At 35.6% G+C, this 24,768-nt stretch overlaps 1 protein-coding gene across 3 annotated transcripts in view; it reads left to right on the top strand.

The window, feature by feature from the left end:
• LOC107197345 (alpha-actinin-2-like) overlaps nt 1–24,768 on the top strand; it is a 64,055-nt gene that overhangs the window by 5,799 nt on the left and 33,488 nt on the right. For all 3 annotated transcript variants that reach the window (XM_049464551.1, XM_049464552.1, XM_049464553.1), the window contains exons 2-10: nt 8,271–8,385; nt 9,670–9,789; nt 11,691–11,777; nt 11,938–12,025; nt 13,191–13,269; nt 15,550–15,631; nt 15,796–15,881; nt 21,366–21,458; nt 23,113–23,343. In XM_049464551.1, coding sequence (XP_049320508.1) covers nt 8,271–8,385; nt 9,670–9,789; nt 11,691–11,777; nt 11,938–12,025; nt 13,191–13,269; nt 15,550–15,631; nt 15,796–15,881; nt 21,366–21,458; nt 23,113–23,343 — 981 coding nt within the window. The remainder of the gene's footprint in view (nt 1–8,270; nt 8,386–9,669; nt 9,790–11,690; nt 11,778–11,937; nt 12,026–13,190; nt 13,270–15,549; nt 15,632–15,795; nt 15,882–21,365; nt 21,459–23,112; nt 23,344–24,768) is intronic.

Here is a 24,768-nt window from a genome sequence, read left to right as displayed (position 1 = left end):
TTTTAGGCACCTGTGTGAATTTCAGTAAAGAAAAAGCTTCTTATCTGTGGAGTAAGTGAAGTTTATTAGCTCAGTAAAACACATTACAGCATTACAATACATATAAACAGCAATTTTACAAAAAGCAGAAAAGCTTTTACAGCCCTGTTTTCCCTAAAACATCTCCTAATCTCTCCTCCTAATCTGAGTTTAATAGAGTTTTATTTCTAGTTCTTATCATATTAATCAACACCTGGTTTGGTTATAAATTTGGTAAATGTGGTAAATCAGGTGAGCTGCTGACGGAACTGAACATAATAATATACACATGCTGGTTGAGGAGCATCCAGGAGAAATCTGGAATCTCTACACTTTGTTCTTCAGCTTAAATGGCTCACAGGATATAACATACTTAGTTAAAAATGAGAATTCCTTGTTACATTTTACTGTGTTTATGTTTATTTGCATCTGTTCAAATCATACGTTGTGCTTTTTTTTTTAGGTAAAAACCCTTATATTGCTGAGATAAATGGATTAGTGTAATTTGCTTTGGTGCCTAAAACTTTTGCACAGTACTATATATATTTTTTAAAAATTATTTTCAAAGCAAACCCGAAGATGCAAAAATAGAAATGAAAAAGTCTAAAACACGTTACATATTTAACAAGAAAATACATTCAACGCTATTCCTTGTTTTCCATTGTGTAAAAAATGAATTGCTTCCAGCAGCTGATGCAGTCTGTTGTTGTTAATTGTGTTATGTTTTTTGCGTTAATTAGAAATGTGCCGAATTGAGTCCCAACTAAACTAAATATTTGTCAAAAGAACAAAAACTGAATACTGAACATTGCAGGTTTTCATATATTTTGATGCGGTTTTCCGTGCAGAATAACTTAAATCTAACTAAATCTGCTTTGTTGTCCTTTTGTTGAAAAAACTACAACATTTAACAGTTAAAAAAGAAAGTTGCCAACTCTATTAAGCACTTAACTATTTTAAGATCCCAGGAGACAAAGCACAATACATTTAATGCAGCAGAAAAAAACAGCCAGTTTGTGAAGAGAGTAAAAATGAACTTAAACCTGCCGTTTGTCATCTGTCACTGCAGGCTTTGGTGGGGGGTAGTGCGGGATGTGGCATTTTTCTTCATTGTTCGGTATAAATTATAAAACATTTTTTTAGACGAAGATGTTCGGTTGCCAAATATTCAGTTCAACCCTTGCCTTTATGTGACAGGTGTGATTGTTTCAGAGATTTGGTCAGATCTGATTTTATGCTTTGCTTTGACTCTCAACTAGCATCAGTGTTGCTAGGTGGTTGCTAAGGTGATTCTATGGTATCCTTAGTGATTGCTTTGGTGTTGGTAAATAGTTACTAGGTGGTTTCTAAGGTTGCTAACTGCTAGCTTAGATGTTGCTATGGATTCCGTGGTGGTTGCTATGGTGTTGCTAAATGGTTGTTGAACACTTCACCATTCTAATATTCCAGCAGAAAGTTATCTGGATGTTCTTAAACATTTTTATTTAATGTTTTTAAATATTCAAGGAACATTACAGGCCAATCTCAAAACATTGCTGGTGCTATTTTGAGAATAAAGTTGAAAAGTTTCAACAATAATGCCGTAAAGTTTTAAAAATAACGTCGTAATATTTCGAGAATAAAGTCGTAATATTTTGAGAGTAAAATTTTTAAGTTTCAAGAATAAAGTCGTAATATTTTGAGAATAAAGTCGTAATATTTTGAGAATAAAATTGTAAAGTTTTAAGAATAAAGTCGTAATACTTTTTAAAAATAAAGAGCATTTTTGCAATTTATATTAATTCCATAAATATTCTGCACTTTTGTTTTGTCATAGATGTTTCTGTTATATTATATTATTTTGATGTATTATATTATAAAATAATATTTGTAAAATTGACTAAAATGTTTGAATGTTTGAAACTGTTAAACTAAATTAACCTTCTGCGTTTATTTTGTGTTCTTAAAGTTATTTTAAGTTAAAATAAATATTTTAGTTATCCAGAATCTTGCTATCACATAAATACCATGAAATATTGGTGTATTATTTGAATGCCATATCGCCCATCCCTAGTTGATTAACCTGTGTTTTTAGTTTGTAATTGTCTAGCTGGAAAGATTATGTATGTATTGTCAAATAGAGGTGGGCAGTATGGCCCTAAAATAATATATATATATATATATATATATATATATATATATATATATATATATATATTTTGTTTTATTTTGCTAAAAACAAAAAAAAAGTAGTACCCTGATATGATAATTAGGGGTGGGTGATATGGCACCATATTACAGGGACTATGTTGGTGATATTATTGCGTACGATACGATATGGCACATACCTATTGTCATGTGTTTTCAGTACATTCCTGGGACATTATTTCCATATCTTTATAATGTTACAGGCTAATCTTGCCGGAATCTTTTTTTTAATTTTGCTAAACATTCTTATAACGTTGTCTGTTAGCTGGGATGATGAGCCTGACTGAAGAACCAATGTGGCGCCAAGGTTACGCTGATTTTACGGCTAAACGTTTGATTGATTTTGATTTGTAAAGGACTGGTAATTAGCTGAAGAACTCATTGCGTGAAGAATTCATGCGTCTTTTTGTTTTTACGCATTAGCATTTGTGCTACGTGCTTCTCTCTCGTACCCACAACACATCTCTTGGTGCAGCTGTGCAGCTATAGCTGCAAAAAAAAAAACAGCAAAAGCAAACCGCCTGGCCTTTTTCCTACACCTCCTGGACCTGAGCATGAACTTTAGACCAGCTGTTTCCTGTTTCTCCACTCCAGCAAAAGATGCTCCACATATGAGCTGCTAACAAACTCATCCATTTCCCTTTATAAAGCTACGAGTCTCTCGTCTCTCTGAATTTTTTTGTTGTTGGTGAAGAAGGAGACGTTTATACAGGTATCAGTGTGCAGCACGTGAGGCATTTCAGGGACAGATTGCGTTCACATTACACACAGAGACAGATCACTTACATTTACAGTGAATGTGAACCGTCAACATCCAAAACCAAATCGTATCTGAGAAAAATTCGGATTTGAGCAACGTGGCTTGTAATGTGGACGTGTAATAACTCAACATACAGCCTTTAATTTAAATAGCTGCAACACAAGTGAATAGACCTCACTAGATCTCACTCCTTGGTGTCTTGGGTCATGGGAGACTGAATATGCTGGATATGCAACATATGTCACTTCATGGCAAAGAACTCCATGAGGATGTAAGAAATATAAAAAAAAAGTGAGAAAATGTGTGTTTGGAAGATTATGGGTCATATTTTAGTTATCTATAGTATTAATCACGTATTATGAAGCTGGATTTAGGGCGTATTGGGGTGTTTCTGGTATAGTGAGGGCTCAAAAAATATGCCTTGTGTGTCTCAAAACGCGAAACAAAAGGATTTACCTTATTCTCTTAATCATGGGTGTGGTTAATTTTGGGCGTAACGTGAAATGAGCCAATCAGTGTGCCAGTTGTCATTCCCTTTAAGAGGCAGGTGAGCTCTGACTTTGGCGCATTCATATCTTAACAGAAGCAAGGCAAGGCATGAAAATAGACAGTTGATTGGGTGTAAGATAGCAATGAGCATCGCACCGCGTCCATCCCTAGTTTATTTTCTCGTGTTTTTTCGTTTGTAAATGACACAGCGCAAATTTAGAATTGTGTTGAAACTTTAACAAAAATTGCAATTGTAGATACAAATCAATTAATCAGTCAATCAACCTTTATTATGACTCGGAAGTACATTGAGAGCAACCCTACATTTTAATGTAGCTGAGAGTTTACAAAAAACAGGGATTGACATGACAAAGAAAATAATAACTAAATAGAATTATTTTAAAATAACAGTAAATTAAACACACAAATAGATAAAAAATAAAAATAGAATTAGAATAAAAAAAATATATATAATAAAGCTTGGTTTAATTGATAAGAAATTAAGACCAAAAGGAAGAAAAGGAATAAAAAGAAGAGTAATACAACAAAAATTAGTTAAAATTAAGCTAAAACTAACTTTTACATAATCCAATAAGACTATAAATAAATAAATGAACTAAAAAAAATCAAAGCGATAATTCTAAAAATATTAATAGTAATAATAATAAAAGAAAATCAAAAATACGCTAAAAAGCAATAATACAAAGCTATTATTATTAATAATAATAATAAAATAAGGGAAAATAAAGAACTAAGAGAAGAACTAAAATAAAAAATAAAGTTAAGAATAAATAAGATTAAATAAAACAGGTACAGGCTGTCTGATGGTAGTTAGATATTAAGTGTTTAAAATGATTTAGTGACACCAATAAGCCTGTAGTGAATTCCAGCTCACAAATTACTGTAGATCAGGGGTGTCCAAACTACGGCCCACGGGCCATTTGAGTCCCGTTTCCTTTTTTGGAGCGGCCCGCGAGGTATTTTAGAAATAGAATGAAAGTTGGCCCGCTGTTAAGCTGGTTTTTATAATGTGAGATTCAAAGTTTGAATGCTAGGTGTCAGAAACGGGCCAAAGAGTCTACAAGCGGAGAGGGTGCGCATTTCTAGAGCAGAAAAACGGGGCAAAGAGTCTAAAAGTGGAGAGAGTGCGCATTTCTAGCACAGAAAAATGGGGCCAAAGAGTCTAAAAGCGGAGAGAGTGCGCATTTCTAGCGCAGAAAAACGGGGCAAAGAGTCTAAAAGGGGAGAGAGTGTTCATTTCTAGCGCAGAAAAACGGGACAAAGAGTCTAAAAGTTGACGTAATTAAGGAGTTTAAGATTAAGAAACATCATGAAATGAAACATCAATTTGAAAAATCTTAGTTTACACAACACTGTCAAAGATAAAGATAGTAAGTCAAGTAAAATGGTGTGTAAATGAAATAATCAGGAAAAATTTATTATTTAAAGTGGTATATTTCATTATTTGTTTTATTACAGAGTCTGTGGCCCGTGACTTCAAATATATTTCTCCTTCTGGCCCCCAACAAAAAAAGTTTGGACACCCCTGCTGTAAATTATTGTAGATTAATGTTTAAACACTAGCTCCAGTGGGTATTTGTACAGATACTGTATGCTGTTTCTCTGTGTGTATCAGTGTCCTGTATGTACAGGCTGGTATTTAGCACCATGTGCTCACAGTGCGGCTCTGATTGCTGGCATTCTGTGCCCGGCTGGAGACACTGAATCATATCACACAGTGAGACAGAGGCTGTGACCGAAATGGCTCCCTATTTACTAGTTAGGGCACTATTGAGTATGTCAGCCATTTTTCTTTAAGTGTCCCAATCTTAAGGGGGGATTCGAACGTGATTTTGAGGGCACTAAAAACTCCAATAATGCATAATGATTTATAGTAGACTTCGCTGCTTACTAAGCGAGCTGAATGTGTCCCAAAATGCATTGCGGGTCTCGCTACTAAGCAACAGACAGCCGAAGAAACGGAGCGGACAGCGAGCCACCAGGGTTGCCAGATTGTTACAGTGGGATTCAGATAAAACCAATTCACAGGGTAAATAATGTTTCAGATCCACAAATTTACTGAGAAAACCACCCAAACAGCTGATATTCGTCATACTGAAAATATTACAGGGTTTATTCCAACATGATCTTAACTAAAATATCATAAATATCTTAAATATCACTGATTACAAAGAATGATATTTAAATGAGTTTATCTGCATATTTGTATTATGTGTTTTGTGCCTTGTATCATTGGACACACGAAACAAAAATGTAAAAACAGTACATAAAAACAACCTTGCAAGCAATAAAAGAAAGAAATAACTTACTCACATACAATAACGAACATAAACACAACTTCAAATTTCCATCAGCAGGACTAAAAGCTCTGTCTCTGCAGGGTTAGATATCTAACTATAACACCGCCGAGTTAAATTTCCAAACTCTTTACATTTGGTAGTTTTGTTCACCTGTCAATTCACAGCGTTTCCTCCAGACAATTTCAGATACAACTCGACATTTGGCATGATACCACCCAATCTGGCAACAGAGCGAGCCGGTGTACGCTGCTATTTTTAAGAGTTTCTTCATGTAGTTCAGTAATGTGAGGGTCATCTTTTAAACAGCGTGAATATAACAAGCAGATAAATAACTTCATGATCAGCTCAGAGCTTCACTATCTTTAATTCAGAGCTCAGTTCAGTGTGTTTATGGAGTTTTAAACACGGCTCAACCCCTCACCTGTGTGTGTTTATGCGACCGGTGCTGGCGCATGATAACGATGAGTTAGTGTCCGAATTCACTCCAGTTTTACCACTAATTAGTGAACTTATTAGTATCTCCCTACATAGCGCAATACTAATGAGGGAGTAGGGAGCCATTTCGGTCACAGCCATAGTGTCCCATCTGTGGCATCTTTATACTGATTGACGAGGCCTGTTTTCAGCATGGCATGCGGGCGAGGGCACAGGCTCTGACGAGGTTTCAGCACGCGGCTCATTTATAAGCGAAGTGACCGGGCTGTCATTGACCCAGCAGATGATCTTTTATTGTGAGATTGTTCTTGTATTGTGGTGATAAATTCACAGGAGGGATATGAAGTGACAACAACAATACACTGTTCTAATAGGGCCTGTTATCATTTATCATAACCAATTTTTAAATGATATTAATGTAATTTAAAGACCATTTAATGCCACTTATACAATGCTATTCAAAAAAGTAGATATAGATTAGAAATAGATTTGTCATGGGAACCACACCAAGGAAAGACAATCTCTCAATTTATTAACAAGTGGATTAGGCTCACAGAGGTAGTTAGGGACAGGCAGGGTCAGTATCAGAAAGGTAGTAATAGTGAACAACATACTAGAGTCATACACGGGGACTCCAGCAGGTAAACGGGAGGTTAAGCAAACAGAGTAGGCAATATACAAAAAATAGGTCAGCCACAGCAAACAAACAATACATAGGGCAAAAAAAAAAACGAAAAACAACAAAAGAAACATGTTGAAGAAGAGCTAGCAAACTGGATTCAATATTCCAGTTAGCGAAGAGCTAAGCAAACAGAGGAGTATATATACTATACTATATAACAGGCCAGGTGTGAGCAATCAGAAGCATGGAGAGCATGAATTCTGTATGATGCTGATAAGCTGAATTTTTTTATTCTATATTCTTTTTATTGTTGATGTAAAGGCTGGATTTGAGCTGTGGCACAACTGTGTGTGTATAAAGAATGCACATTAAATCCAGAAGGTAAAAGGGCTAGGCAAAAAAGAGTAGTCAATATGCAAAAAAAAATAGGTCAGCCATGTTAAACAAACAATACAGAGGGCAAGGCAAGAGAGTAGTGAAAAAAGACAAAACAACGGTCAGTAACAAAGCAAAAAAAACAACAAAAGAAACGTGTTGAAGAAGAGCTAGAAAACTAGGAAACAGAGGGGTATATATACTAAAAAGGCCAGGTGTGAGCAATCAGAAGCACGGAGAGTGTGAACTCTATAGTCCCGTGTGAGTGCATGCTGGGAAATGGAGTCTTTGTTGTGTGAATCAGAGTCAAGAGCAGGCAGACTGACAAAATGACTATACATTTAGACGGATATCTGTAAAAGTTATTAGGGATGCAAATAATAAACTATTTGTCGATATAATCGACAATCTTGAGTTTATTGAGTAATTAACCTGCTCGTTCACATTTGTTCATTCTGTTTATTGTTGATATAAAAGTTGGGTTTGTGCACTGCTGTGTGTCCATGTTTGTGCATTAGGGAGGCGCCTGTGTTGACAATTCACTGCCAAGATAGCAATGAACGCCTCACTGTTGACGTCTGTCTAGGATGTATTCAATCAGTGGAGCGCCTGTGTTTTCTGTTGCCAAGATACACAGCAATACACCAAATTGACCTGAACACACCTCATTTCCAGACCACCGCACCCATCAGTGTAGACATATTCAAAAGTACTGTTACTATTTAAATGAGGCAGGAGGAAGGCGTGAAAAATAGACTGTTAATGGGGTGTACATCTACCTCACTTTACCTCACTCAACCTCATTTTACCACACAGTAGTGTGAGGAACTCCCTCGATGTTGCTGCATGATGGTGATATAGTTTGAGTTTACTGTTATTTATGGTGTTATTGTAGCTTTTTTAATATGTTTACCGTAAAAAATATATATATCGATAATAATACTGAATATGGTATTTATCCGTGTATATCTTAACAAACGATGTGATCTTCATAAACTCCCTCTCTTTCTCTCTCTCTCTTTTTCTCTCTCTCTCTCTCTCTCTCTCTCTTTCCGTTTATCAGACGTTCACTGCTTGGTGTAATTCTCACCTGCGGAAGGCGGGGACTCAGATTGACAACATTGAAGAGGAATTTCGAAATGGACTCAAACTCATGCTCCTGCTGGAAGTCATCTCTGGTACACAAGTTGTATATTTTTATTTCTATGTATTTTAGCTACAGATGTATTTTTTAATAACTGCAGAAATCTGATTGTAATTGGATTATTGAGTGCGTCTATACAGATTAATTATAAATGTTGCTTTTGACGTCGAAACAGCATTTAACTCTAGAGGATCAAAGTTGGATAACCAAGGGGCTGGACAATAGTCAGATATTAATAATAAAATATTACGATGAGCTTAGAATTTAGGCTATAAGCTCAATATAAAAAAAAAGTTTATTTAGAAAGTGTTTTATATTCTTAAACCATGTTAAATTAAATCAGAGTAGAGGAAGCCTGTGGATCATTGTTTGCATTGTTGTTGTTTTAATCTTACAGAGATCTGTTCTTAATAACATTTTTCTAAGGTTTTAATAGGTCTATATTTCTTCAGTGTTGCGAGGTCAATTAACATATTTCTGAACAGATTTCACTCATTCAAACAGTCTGAAAATGTTTTAAAAAGCTCAGTTTTAACGCTTTACTTACTAAGAAAAATGTCGGGTTTAAATCGGGCTTGGGCTCTTAATGATCTTTTATTTGCACGGCCTCGGGCCAGGTCGGGCCTGATTCTAAACTCTGCTGCTCGTTCACACTGTGAAGGCACTTTGAAGAATAGCAATGTTGTTTTATTTAGTATTCTGTTTATTCTTAATGTAAAAGTCAGGTTTGTGCACTGCTGCCTTCGACGTGCCTGTTTTACCAAGATAGCAATGAACATCTGACTTGTGACTGCTGTCAGGGTCCAAATCGCTGACAGTGCCAGTGTGTGATGATGTTGCAGAATTATACTGTATCGACAGAAATTAAGAAATATATCATGATATAAATTTTATCGGTACCACTTTAAAAAAAGACTACCTTTATAAAGTGTTTATAAATGGTTTACAATTACTTTATTAATGTTACTAATTAGGTTGTAAATGCCTTAAAAATCATTAATAATCAGTTATAACACATATGTAGAAAGGGCAACAATGACCTATTGTTTGCCAAATAGTGAACTCACAGCCATCTATATTGTTGCCCTTTTTATGTACAAGTTATAACTGATTATTAATGATTTTTAAGGCATTTATAACCTAATTAGTAACCATTAATGAAATAATTGTAAACCATTTATAAACCCTTTATAAAGATAGTCTTATTCTAAAGTGGTATTTTTTTTCCATATCGTCCAGCACTAGAAATCCCTGTGTTTAGTGATTCAGGACATTTTTGGAGCTTCACTGTTACAGTATCTTGATTTTACACGTTTAGGTGAAAGGCTGCCCAAACCAGACCGAGGAAAGATGAGATTCCACAAAATAGCCAACGTGAACAAAGCTCTGGAGTACATCACCAGTAAAGGGGTTAAACTGGTGTCCATTGGAGCAGAAGGTAATCAGATTTACTGTTCAGGCATTACCTGTTACTCTGAGAAACTAATCAATTTTTATTTACATTTTTTATTTCCTGTCATGCATCCATGCATGTGTCCTTCCTGTTATGGCCAGCTGCACGACAGAAAACTAGTAATATTAATTAAAATTATTATATAATATTAATAGCTGAACATTAGCAGCAATTGCCTTCAGTCCCTTTGAAAATAAAACAGTGTGAAGGTTGTGATGTCACTGATGAGGTCAAAGGTTACCTTCTTAATAGTTATGGAGTTTAACGTGACAGGGTTTAATTCATTTTCTATTAAATGTATAAAAAAAAGTTGTTTAAAGTGAAGGTTAATGTTATTCTTCTATATGTGTAATAATGATTTGTTCAGAATAAATGTTGTATTGTGTCACGGCCTCGCTATGTTTCCCTGTGTTTTCCCCGTTTCCTAGTGTGTGTCTCCTGTAATTTTCCGTCACGTGTGTCTAATTTGTAGCTCCGCCCCTTCCCCAGGTGTTCAGTGTTTTATGTTACTATATATAGTACCCTTTTGTCTATGTTTATCCGTCGGTCTTTGCACCTTCCTCTGTCGTTTGTTTTGCCACGTTTGCTATTGTTTGTTCATGGTTTTTCGTTACGCTCTAGTTATTTCTTGTTTATTTCTAGTTCCCTTTATTTCACGTATATTTCCTGTCACGTTTATTTTCTGTTTTCTTTTCTTTGTTTATGTTGTATATTATTCACATAGTTATCCCTGTATATATCCCTAGCCCTGTTTAGTTATATTCTGTTTATCGTTACACCCTGTTTGTTTGTTTATGTACATATTTATATTCGTTATTCCCCTGTTTGTTTGTTTGTTTATCTGTTATTTATTAAAGTCTGTCTTACCCGCGTATAAATATTGTTAAAAATGTATTGTTACGCAGTTAGTTTTAATACGAAATTGAAACAGTAAACTATGCAGTGGCACAAAAGACACATTACATTGATATTGATTTGGAATCAGTGACGTGTTATTAATTACTCCACCAAGTTTGACCCCGACATAATCATAATAATTTTTATTTTTAATTTTTTTTTACATTTTTTTTTTTAAGCTTGTGGTGAGATTGTGATCTGGTCTCTATCCGACCCAGCTATCAAATATACTTCTTTTTAATTGAGCTAAACTGCTGAAAAGGCTCAGTTTAATATGATATATTCGCCAGATAATACACTGCTATGAACAAACTCTGCTGCAGCTCCATGCTGTTTACACACTAAGAGCACAGTATGTGCAGCGTTCACTGCTCACATCTGTACTGCATGTCCCATTAAAAACACTGTGTTTAGAAGCAGAGCAGCAATTTTTCAGCTTCACACTTACAGATATACAGATTTACACACTGGAAGACACAGAATCTTCTCAGCTCTGACCAATCAGAGAAGACGATGTGCTCACGTGGTTTATTGGTGCACATTTTGGTGCGTTTAGGTTTTTATGCCTGTGTGAAACCAAACCAAACAGAGGGAGAAACTCTTCAAATAAACAACAAACTCATCAACTGATCCGGATCACAGAAAATAGAAAACAACTACAGATGTAAAAAAATGCTCTTTTATACTCAGATAATTCTAAAGTTCTAATTCAGAAATCCTTACAACCAATCTGAGATGTTTATAATGAATTAAAAAAAAAATCCTTTATTCGATTTATCATGTATTCTTTATTTCAGCACCTCACGTCCAGGGCTTTATCTTTATCTCCCCTCAAACATTAACAAGTTTATGCTAGTATTACAATCATACTTTTATTCAAATTTAAAAATCCACTATAAAAACTTATAGCGTCTTATGAAGAACAATTAATTAATTGATTCATCTGATTAAATTGTACTAATATGTATGTATAAATATATTGTGTTTAGAGATCGTTGATGGAAATGTAAAGATGACTCTGGGAATGATCTGGACCATCATCCTTCGCTTTGCCATCCAGGACATCTCAGTGGAAGGTACTGTACTCGTTTGTGAGCAGAGTTACCATGGGGACTAAGTGCGTAGTAGCAGTGCAGCACTATTGGGCACATGACTCTGCACTAATTATCCCAGTCCCTCTGGTTTATGGATAAAGCTGCTGGTGATGGAACGTACGGTTTTCTGACCTTTTCCCAGAAACCTCAGCTAAAGAGGGTCTGTTACTGTGGTGTCAGAGGAAGACTGCGCCCTACAGGAACGTCAACGTCCAGAACTTCCACTGCAGGTTAGTGCTGAGTGCAGAAGGGGGACATCACACACAGTGAGCTCTGAGACTCATATTAGACTCGTATTACATACCATCCATGTGTTGAGACTAAAAATATTTACATTTCAGGAATTATTATGATATATTATGTATCATAAATTATTTGAGTAATATTGTATAAATGAAGTAATTGTAATTAGGTAATATTGTATACAGAAATTAACTAAAGTTTACTAAAAGAAAGAATTGACTGAAGTTCTGTTCACTTATTTACTCTATGTAACATTTAAGTCTTGAAACCGAGTTGAAGTTGCTTAAATTGATCTGAAATTACTTAAAATTTACTTACAAAAAGTAAGTGCAGTAAGTTGCAAAACTTTTTTTAAGTAAATTTTACTCATCATTTTTTTCAGTGTGGAAGGGTAGTTTGGGAGAGGCACTAGGTGATGTATGGGTTTAGAGGTTTAGGGGTTTAGGGAGGGAGAGCAGATTGGCTGATCTGCAGCAGCAGCAGTATGCCTCTGATAGCGAGATGTGAGAATAGGATGATTGGATTTGTTGACTGTACTGCATGTTATGATGTTGTGTCTGTGTTCCAAAGTACACGGACACATCATTTTTGCCTATAGCATAGTTAAACCTGACAGGAGCTGCTAAGGCATAAATTACCACAATAAAAGCTTTTTTTAAAGTAATTAATCAAGTAATAATTTCAGTAATTAATGAAAAAAAATATGGTTTAGGGTTTAGTGCCTCTTTAACAGTAAGACTCCACCTCTTTTTGAACTGCTGCTGATGCAGCATTGCCGAGTAGCATCACAGCGCTAACGCTTGGAGGAAAGAGCAGCGACTTGGTTCTGATACATCAGCTCACAGACGCAGCCTTGTGCTGATCCGCATCACCCTTTTATATGAGGAAAATAAGAGTGTTCCACTACGATTGAGGAACTGTCTTTACCTTTCTGAGCATCAAAGGAGCTGCAGCTTTAAATGGAGCTGAATGCTTTGTTGCACAACATACTTAAGCCTGTGATTTACTGAAGAGTGTACTCTCTACGCTGTAGAGCTCCTGAAGTGCTTCTATAGCAGATATATTGCAATCACACCTGTTCCTTAAATAGACAAAAGCATGACCCATTATTTTCTTCTTCCTGCTGTTTGCTGCTTCCTGCTGTGTGTGAAGCTGGAAGGACGGCCTGGCGTTCTGTGCTCTGATACACAGACACCGACCCGACCTGATCGACTACTCCAAACTCAACAAGGTCTTTACCCCTTCAGCACCGTGCATTAACACTGTAATAAAAATGAAGAGAGCACTTCAGTTTCTGAATCAGTTTCTCTGATTTTGCTATTTATAGGTTTATGTTTGAGTAAAATGAACATTGTTGTTTTATTCTATAAACTACAGACAACATTCCTCCCAAATTCCAAATAAAAATATCGTCATTTAGAGCATTTATTTACAGAAAATGAGAAATGGCTGAAATAACAAAAAAGATGCAGAGCTTTCAGACCTCAAATAATGCAAAGAAAACAAGTTCATATTCATAAAGTTTTAAGAGTTCAGAAATCAATATTTGGTGGAATAACCCTGGTTTGTTTTTTAATCACAGTTTTCTTTTTTTTTTCATGCATCTTTGCATCATGTTCTCCTCCTCCACCAGTCTTACACACTGCTTTTGGATAACGTTATGCTGCTTTACTCCTGGTGCAAAAAATCAAGCAGTTCAGTTTGGTGGTTTGATGGTTTGTGATCATCCATCTTCCTCTTGATTATATTCCAGAGGTTTTCAATTTGGTAAAATCAAAGAAACTCATCAATTTTAAGTGCTCTCTTATTTTTTTCCAGAGCTGTATATGTACATATTAGTGCATGCCTACACATTTTTGAAAAGTCACTTTATTTCAGTAATTTAGTTCAAAATGTGAAACTCATTAAAATATTATATAGATGTATTACACACAGAGTGATCTATTTTAAGTGTTTATTTATTTTATTGTTGATTATAATTATGGCTTACAGCCAATGAAAACCAAAAAATCAAAAAAAGTGTGTCAGAAAATTAGAATATTTGATTTGGAGAGACATGTCATCTGCTGGTGTTGATCCACTGTGTTTTATTATCAAGTCTAAAGTCAGTGCAGTTTTGTTTTCCCACAAAATCTTACAGCACTTCATGCTTCCCTCTGCTACTGACAACTTTTATGGAGATGTGGATTTCATTTTCCAGCAGGACTTGGCACACTGCCCACACTGCTACTTTTTGGGTTTTCATTGGCTGTAAGCCATAATCATCAACGGTAAAATAAATAAAGGCTTAAAATAGATCACTCTGTGTTTAATACATCTATATAATATATGAGTTTCACATTTAGAACAAAGTTGCTGAAATAAAGTAACTTTTTAAAATTATATTCTATTTTTTTAGGTGCACTAGTTATACTAGGTGCTCTTATCTGGGGAGCTGTTAACTTGCAGCTTTTGAGGCTGGTAACTCTGATGAACTTATCCTGTACAACAGAGGAAACTCTTGCTCTTCCTTTTCTGGAGTGGTCCTGATGAGTGCCAGTTTCAACATCATAAAATTTTTAAAGGTCTTTGCAGTGATTTAATTTTTTTCTCCACTTAGTTGAGTATTTCTTGCTACTCATAATCTGGATTAGAACATTACTCTAAATATTCACTATTCACTGTATACCTGTAACTCTACCTCTTCACTACTTTACTTTAACTGATGCTCTCAAACACTTTATTAAGAGACAAGAAATTCAAGTAATTAACTCTTGATGAGTTCAGCACAGCTGTTAACTGAAAGCCTGAATTCCAGGTGTCTGTATCTAAACAAGAGGTCACAGCTTTGTACTAATCTACAATGAAAAATACTGAACTTAATGTCTGAAGGTCTGAATACGCATTTTAAATCAACATTTAATAAAAATATATATGTAAAACAGAAAATTCAAAAATACCATACAAAAAAAAAAATTGACATTAAAAATAAAAATTTTATAAAATATAAAATAAGTAAATAGATAATAGTAAAAGTAAAGTAAAATATAAAAAATGATAAGTGATTAAATGAGTAATATAACTAAGAACAAGAATGAAAATACAAAACATTAAAATGAAATAAAAAATTAAAGTTATAAAAAAAAGAATAAAATAAATAAAAAATATAAGTAATAAAAAAAGAATTAAATAAATAAAAATAAAAAAAATATATACAGTATATATATATATATAATATAAGAAAAAAGATAAACTAATAAAAAAAGTCATTTAAAACAGTCACAGGCTTTCTGATGGTGATTAAAAACTAAAAGTTTAAAATGGTTCAGTGATCCCAGCGAATTCCAGCTTGCTGGTGCACGGTAGCTAAAAGCAGATTTTCCCAGTTCACTAAAAACTCTTGGTACCTGACAGGTGATCCAGCCACTGGAGCGAGTCTGATATGCATTATTATTAAGTGAGATCAGTGAAGAGATATGATGGCAAATGCGCCTATATATAAATATATATATTGCTTTTCTCGCTCCTATAGGATGATCCCCTGGGTAACCTGAACCTGGCTCTGGAAATCGCTGAGAAACACCTCGACATCCCTAAAATGCTGGACCCTGAAGGTGCTCTACACTAAACACTAAACATAGGAACTCATACACACACAGTCAACTAAGATATTTGCACATCTGTGTCAGCAATAGCTTAAGAGTGATTATAAAGTGTGAAAATAAACCAAATTTACCATATTCATAGTTTTTTTTATTTTTTTTTATCATGTTTCCAGACATCGTCAACACCCCCAAGCCTGACGAGAGAGCCATCATGACCTACGTGTCCTGCTTCTACCACGCTTTTGCTGGAGCCGAGCAGGTACATCAGCCAAGCCAGTACACAACAAATCAAATCTAATTTATTTATATTCAGGGTTCGTACGGGTGCTTGAAATCCTGGAAAATGCTTGAATTTTAACATTCTGTTTTCCAGGCCTGGAAAGTGCTGGAATTTTGGAGAAAGTGCTTAAAAAAATGCTTGAAATTCAAACTACATTTCGTAACTATCTGACTGAATAAGTTCGCTTAAAGAAAAAAATTGCAGAGCGTAAAATAAAAAAGGCTTTAATTTCTTCTCCTTCTGCTGTTAACAAACATAATTCTGGTGGTTTTCACATAAATATAATACCATATCTTGCAGTGTGACAAAAAGCTAATCAATAATTTTGAGTGTATGTATGTATAAATGCTCTCAACTCACCCCCTAATTTGACATACTACAGTAATAACTGCTCAGTTAAATGAATAGGGTAAACATTCGGTGAAGAACATTGGTATTTAAATTGTGTAAAACTGACACCAATAAATCCATAATTCCTGCTATTTGCTTACTTAGAAGTATTTTTCTCTATTTTTCTCAGTAGCATAGTCGCTGTGAAGTGTCACCATTTATCATTAAATTACCACAGCTGAAAGGTGCTGGAAAAATGTGAAAATGGGCCTTGAAAGTGCTAGAAAAGCGCTTGAAATTGACCTTGTAAAAGGTGTATAAACCCTCTGAATAGCGCTTTTTACAACTGATGCTGCAGATGATCTGCAGCTTGACTTCCAGAGACTTCTATCAGTATCAGGCTGGAAAACAGACAATAAGAAAAAATATCAGAGTTTGATCATCTAATGCAGGGGTGTCCAAACTTTTTTTGTTGGGGCCCAGAAGGAGAAATATATTTGAAGTCACGGGCCACAGACTCTGTAATAAAACAAATAATGAAATATACCACTTTAAATAATACTTTTTCCTGATTACTTTCATTTACACACCATTTTACTTGACTTACTATCTTTATCTATCTTTGACAGTGTTGTGTAAATTAAGATTTTTTGAATTGATGTTTAATTTCATGATGTCTCTTAATATTAAACCCCTTAATTACGGCAACTTTTAGACTCTTTGGCCGTTTTTCTGTGCTACAACTGCGCACTCTCTCCACTTTTAGACTCTTTGGCCCGTTTTTCTGCGCTATAACTGAGCACTCTCTCCGCTTTTAGACTCTTTGGTAGAGATGGGACCGATCCGATACAATATCGGTATCGGGGCCGATATTGACGTAATCCGACGAATCGGATATCGGGCGGGCGCTGCCGATCCACTTACCGATCCATATTCCAGTCCAAAGCTTGAGCTGAACAATAAACCCGCCATAACGTTAACACAAAACGCATCCCTGATCAGGATTCCAGTTTAACAGTTTACCCTGAACCCCCAGCAGCTTCAGTCTGCGGCTGACTGAGTAACTTTAGCTGTTTATCTACAAAAAAAGTCCATTATCTGGAGACTTTTCACTTTGGAAACGCTGTACAGCAGAACGGTACACGTAAAGTCAGCGTCTGAGAGGTAAACAGATTAACACCAGCAGTCTGTTAGCCTAGCTAGCACTGAACTGACAGCAGCTGCATTCCGGTGTTGTGAAGGTATGAACTACAGACTGGAGTAAACTATATTCATAATCCACGTATCCTATAAAACCACAGCATCTACAAACACTAACCAGCACAAAATCACCCATCTGTTATTAAAAAACAGTCATTAATTTAGTTCGGAAATACAGTTAGCATTGCCACTTAGCCGTTAGCCATCTCCATTAAGATCTGCAGTCTGTTAGCCTAGCTAGCAAAATCATTCCGGCATTGTGAATGTAATAAATAACTATCTTAAGTGAACTACAGCCATAATCCACATCTAATATCAAACCACAGATCCTACCAACCCTAACCAGCACTAAGAAATCAATCTGTTATTAAAAAACAGTGATCAATTTAGCTCGGAAATACAGTTAGCATCGCCAGTTAGCCGTTAGCTATTGCAGCTAATCCTCTACGCTACCTGTCAAAATAAATGTCTCCTGCACAACCGTTGCAAAAAATGCCCTGAATTTAATATTTAACTTATTTAATATTTTACTTTTTTTATATTTAATAAAAATTCAAACATTTTATTTAAAAGGAAACTATTGTGTAATTGCATATGAAGTGTGTCAAATAAATGACTTTTGAATGCATTTACATTAAATGCACCTGTGGATACTCTTAAAAGGGCTGTGTGGTCTGTTTCAGCCTCATTATTTAACCTTAATCATAGTACTATTAATAAACTAAAAGTATCGGTATTTGTATCGGTATCGGCAATCTTATACAACCCCTGGCAAAAAGTATGGAATCACCAGTCTTGGATGAGCACTCCTTCAGACATTTCATTCTGTAAAACAAACTCTGATCAAAAACATGATACAATAATAAGGTCATTCCAAAGTGCAACTTGTTGGCTTTCAGGAACACTCAAAGAAATGAAGAAAAAACATTGTGGAAGTCAGTGAATGTTACTTTTATTGACCAACCACAGGGAAAAAAATATGGAATCACTCAATTCTGAGGAAAAAAGTATGGAATCACTCAAATTGAAGGTAGAAAATAAGGACACACCCAGTCAATTTCCTTTCCCTAAATGGACACCTGCCTCAGATTAGATCTGCTCGTTAGTCCGCAGTTAAAAACACCTGCAGTCATGACACCTTGGAGGGCTGCTGGACGAATTAGAGTGGCAAGAACCATGGCTCCAACAAGAGAAATGTCTCTTTAAACAAAAGAGAGGATTGTGAAACTTCTTGAAGAAGGTAACTCTTCACGCATGGTTGCTAAAGATGTGGGCTGTTCACAGTCAGCTGTATCCAAGATATGGACCAAATACAAACAGCATGGAATGGTTGTTAAAGCCAAGCGTACTGGTAGACCGAGAAAGACATCAAAGCGTCAAGACAAGCAACTTAAGGCCATTTGTCTTGAAAACCGAAAAAGTACAACTAAACAGATGAAGCATAAATGGGAAGAAGCTGGAGCCAATGTATGTGACCGAACCGTAAGAAATCGCCTAAAGGAAATGGGATTTCAATACAGGAAAGCTAAAAGAAAACCATCATTGACACCTAAACATAAAAGAACAAGACTGCAGTGGGCTAAGGAGAGGCAATCATGGACTGTGGATGACTGGATGAAAGTTATCTTCAGTGATGAGTCAAGAATCTGCATTGGACAAGGTGATGATGCTGGAACTTTTGTTTGGTGCCGTTCCAGTGAGATTTATGAAGAGGCCTGCCTGAAGAAAACAACCAAATTTCCACAGTCCTTGATGATATTGGGCTGCATGTCAGGCAAAGGCACTGGGGAGATGACTGTGGTTAATTCTTCTATCAATGCACAAGTTTACATTGACATTTTGGACAGTTTTCTCATCCCTTCAGTTGAACAGATGTTTGGAGATAATGAAATAATTTTCCAAGATGACAATGCATCGTGCCATAGGGCAAAAACAGTGAAGGCATTCCTTGGAGAAAGACACATTCAGTCGATGTCATGGCCTGCAAATAGTCCAGATCTCAACCCAATTGAAAACCTGTGGTGGAAATTGAAAAAAATGGTCCACAAGAAGGCTCCGACCTGCAAAGCTGATCTGGCAACTGCTATCAAAGAGAGTTGGCACCAAATTGATGCAGAATACTGTTTGTCACTCATCAAGTCCATGCCTCAGAGACTGAACGCCGTTATAAAAGCCAAAGGTGGTGCAACTAAATACTAGTGATGTATTTTGAATCATCTTTTGTTTATCTGTTTTTCATGATTCCATACTTTTTTCCTCAGAATTGAGTGATTCCATATTTTTTTCCCTGTGGTTGGTCAATAAAAGTAACATTCACTGACTTCCACAATGTTTTTTCTTCATTTCTTTGAGTGTTCCTGAAAGCCAACAAGTTGCACTTTGGAATGACCTTATTATTGTATCATGTTTTTGATCAGAGTTTGTTTTACAGAATGAAATGTCTGAAGGAGTGCTCATCCAAGACTGGTGATTCCATACTTTTTGCCAGGGGTTGTATCAGTTTTATGTCGGTATCGGATCGGAGCTGAAAAAAGTGTATCGTCCCATCACTACTCTTTGGCCTGTTTTTCTGCGCTAGAAATGCGCACCCTCTCCGCTTTTAGACTCTTTGGCCCGTTTTTTCTGCGCTAGAAATGTGCACCCTCTCCGCTTTTAGACTCTTTGGCCCGTTTCTGACACCTAGAGTTCAAACTTTGAATCTCACATTATAAAAACCTGCTTAACAGCGGGCCAACTTTCATTCTATTTCTAAAATACCTCGCGGGCCGCTCCAAAAAACGGAAACGGGCCGCAAATGGCCCGCGGGCCGTAGTTTGGACACCCCTGATCTAATGACATCAGCATATCTAAATATATAATATATATATAACTAATAGAAGAGAGCCAGAAGGTAACATAGACATGAAGGCAACTAGAAGCACTGAATCAAATCAAATTTTGAGTTTTATTGTCACTTCACAGAAACACAGATGTACAGGTGATTGAAAATCTTAGGTGCCAGGTACTCATACAGCAATAAAAACACACAGGAATAAGAAATATACAATTTCACACATAACTTACACTTTACATATAGTTTATACATAGAGTATTGCACTTTAGAAGATAGTAGTCTATAAACTGTGAATGTACAGGTGTTTGCACTGATATTTACTCTACTTTACAGAGAGTGATATTATAGCATTTTTTGAAAAGGTTGAAAAAATTCACCCTGTGCTCATTGCTATCTTACACCCCGTCAACAGTCTATTTCCACACCTTGTGCCAGCCCTGTTAGAATAGCGTCAGAGAGTTTAGGAATAAATCTTCACTGAAGGGTGTGGTGGTCTGGAAGTGAGGTGTGCTCAGGTAAATTTCTGGAGTGTTCTATCTTGGTGGCGTAAAACACAGGAGCTCCACTGACTGATTAAAACCCTGACAACAGTTAGCCGCCGAGCGCAAATCCAATTTTTAACTCAATAATACACAGAATAAAGAATAAAATAGCATTACTGTTCCCTTAAATGAGCTACTGGCATACCTTTAGAACGTAAACAGACAGGTCGCAGCTCAGTATCTGTCTCTGCTGAGACGCACAAAAGCGCCGCACTGTTAAGATACGAACGCGCCAAAGTCAGAGCTCACCTGGCTCTTAAAGGGAATGATGAGCAACTGGCACACTTATTGGTTTATTTCACGTTACACCCAAAATTAACTACACCCATGATCTATCTATCTATCTATCTATCTATCTATCTATCTATCTATCTATCTGTCTGTCTGTCTGTCTGTCTGTCTGTCTGTCTGTCTGTCTGTCTGTCTGTCTATCTATCTATCTATATTGTTCATATTTTAGGCCCTATCATCCACCATAATCATTTGCAAATCTATTATATTGATGCTCTTTCTTCATAATTATTAATAAATGTATATTTGTGGGTGTGATTTCTAAAGGCGGAGACTGCTGCTAACCGGATCTGTAAGGTTCTGGGGGTGAACCAGGAGAACGAGAAGCTCATGGAGGACTATGAGAAACTGGCGAGCGAGGTAAGACCCATAAAGCTTCAGCTAAAATCTGTGATAATAAATTGGTTTTAAGCTTGAGCTTAATCACAGATCTTTGGCACTAATCCAGTCTTTTTTATTATATGTACTGTATGTGACACAGATGTGTAATCTATGGGGCAGTGTGAATGGTAAAACAACTTTAAATATGATATTTTTAATTATTTGGATTGTTTTTAGGTGTGTTACGCAACAGCTCAGTATTTCTTATGAAATGGCCCATCTGGATTAAAGGAAAATAAAATGCCCAATGCCCTAGTGAAAAAAAACAGTAGATTAAAAGGACACTAAGCATTATTATACTATAGTGCACTAAAGTGTTCTTGTAGCCACATTATTATTAATCAGTATATTTAAAGAGTGCTAAAATGGAACAACTTTTTTGTACTTTTGATACTTTAATTACAGTATAAAAATAGTACAAAAGTCTTACTTAAATTGTGCTAAGTATACTTATTAACTGTACTAAAATGTAACTATTTTAAATATACTTAAGTAACATTTAAACATACCACCTTATATATGTAAACCCATATTTTAAATATGCTTACAGTAAAATTATAATATACAGTATTTAATGATTGTTACTACTGTATCACTATTTATTATACACCAGGTATATTAGAAATGTACTAAGAATGTATGTTAAATATATGTGATCTATTTACATTAGAGTACAAATATGCTTCTTGTTCCTGTCTTTTGTAAGTAGCACACTTCTAATATACTTTGTTGGGTATCAAATATTTATTTTAATATACTGTACTATAATGTTTAGCATGTAACATTTACTTTTAATTTACTTATTTTTTTCAATTCGTGGTAGTAATTTAAATTACTTTCCAAAAAGTTGCATGATACATTGCACTTATATTGAATTACATTAAATTAAAAGTATACTTCATATTAGTCTATTTATTTAAAATACACTTTAATGTACTTTTTTAAAACATTTGATGAAGCTTAATTTACAGCATACTTAGACATTTCTCAATATGTTTTAAGTACAATTAAGTTTATATATATATATATATATATATATATATTTTTTTTTTTTTTTTACGATGAGCTCAGCTGGCCGCTCACAGCTCTGATTGGCTGAGTGCGTGTGCTAAACATGTGACTCTCTTTCTTGTTTTTATATTACATTTTATTTCAGCATGATTTATTTAAGATGAATGGAAAAATAATACATTTTTTATTTTAGATCCATAAACTGAATTACCTGTTTCCAGTTCCAATCAAATCAAAATCAAATCAGATTTATTCATAAAGGGCTTTCTATAGCTAATGCAGACAATCAGACAGAACAAATTCCTTTTGTTTTTGCATTTTTGTCATATTTACGTTTTTCAGATGATCAAACAAACTTTGATATCTTTGATATGAGTCTGTCCTTTTCACAGTGAGCTGGAAACATTTTTTTTTTGGATGATGAGCTCAGCTGGAGACACTGGAACTCCTTGATAGCTCCTGTAATGCTGGAGAAGATGAAACCGAAACTTCATGTGAAGCGCTGCTCTTTAGCACAATGTCAGATATACTGTAGATCACATTAAAAAGATAGCATGAATAGCCTGAAATAAACATCAAATTTGGTGAGAACCAGCTTATTTCTCACCCTACTTCCCTCCAGCTCCTGGAATGGATCCGGCGCACCACCCCATGGCTGGAGAACCGTTCTTCAGAAACCACCATGACGGCCATGAGGAAGAAGCTGGAGGACTTCCGTGATTACCGCCGCCTCCACAAGCCGCCCAAAGTGCAGGAGAAGTGCCAGCTAGAGATCAGCTTCAACACCCTGCAGACCAAATTGCGCATCAGCAACAGACCTGCCTTCATGCCCTCTGAGGGCAAGATGGTGTCGGTGAGAGCGTAACACACACACACACTTGATAACAAGTGTTTGTTATCAGCATGTCTAGTGGGTTGTTTGCTGCTTGATACACTTATGAGAATCACTTCACAAGTCAAGTGAAATGACCTACACACACTCTAAAAAACAGAGGTACGATATGAGTACTTTTTTGTACTCAAAGGTCCACTTTCCATAATTGTCCCCTCAAAGGTACAATATTGGTCTTTATAGGGTCAGATTTGTTCCCTCTGAAGTACAAAGAAATTTCTAACAGCAATAAGTACAAATTTGTACCATTTAACCAGACAAAGGGTACATTCAGTATTCTGTATCACTGTACCAATAAACAATATATATTTAAATTGCACATTTTTTATTTGAAAGCCAGACGATTTTAGATCATCAAGTTTTTGAGCCATAATCAGTTGATGATAATGTTTATAATCTTTATAATCCTTACTGGCACAAAAACCATGGGTACAAAAAAGGAATTCACTGAAAGGTACTTTTTGTAAGTACAGATTTGTACTTAAAAGGGTACAAAGCTTGTCGCTGGGGCTGTACCTTATATTGAGGTACAAAAAAGTACCTTTCAGTGAAAGTCCTTTTTTGTACCCATGGTTTTTGTGCCAGTAAAGATTATAAAGATTATAAACATTATCATCAACTAAATATGGCTCAAAAACTTGATGATCGAAAATTGTCTGGCTTTTAAATAAAAAATGTGCAATTTAAATATATATTGTTTATTAGTACAGTGATACAGAATACTGAATGTACCTTTTGGCTGGTTAAATGGTACAAATTTGTACTTATTGCTGTTAGAAATTACTTTGTACTTCAGAGGGAACAAATCTGACCCTGTAAAGACCAATATTGTACCTTTGAGGGTACAATTATGAAGAGTGTACCTTTGAGAACAAAAAAGTACTCATATCGTACCTCTGTTTTTAAGAGTGACGCTTGAATATTTACTTTATGTCAGTAATTCAGTTCAAAATGTGAAACTCATATGTTATATAGATGTATTAAACACAAAGTGATCTATTTTAGGCATTTATTTTATAAGATTATGGCTTACAGCCAATGAAAGCCCAAAAATCTGTCTCAGAAAATTAGAATATTATATAAGACCAATTGGCACATTTGGTAGTATGGACCGTGTGCCAAGTCCTGCTGGAAAATTAAATCACACAGTGGATCAACACCAGCAGATGACATGTCTCTCCAAACCATCACTGATTGGTGGAAACTTCACACTAGACCTCGAGCAGTTTGGACTGTGTGTCTCTCCACTCTTCCTCCAGACTCTGCTCCCTTGATTTACTTTAAATGAAATGTAAAATTTACTGATGATCAGTGATGGTTTGGAGAGACATGTCTGTCATCTGCTGTTGTTGATCCACTGCGTTCTATCAAGTCCAAAGTCAGGGG

The sequence above is a fragment of the Astyanax mexicanus genome, chromosome 15 (assembly GCF_023375975.1).
Source record: "Astyanax mexicanus isolate ESR-SI-001 chromosome 15, AstMex3_surface, whole genome shotgun sequence".
Lineage (NCBI taxonomy): Eukaryota > Metazoa > Chordata > Actinopteri > Characiformes > Acestrorhamphidae > Astyanax > Astyanax mexicanus.
Note: the sequence above shows the minus strand (reverse complement) of the source record. Positions and strands in the feature narration are given on the sequence as shown.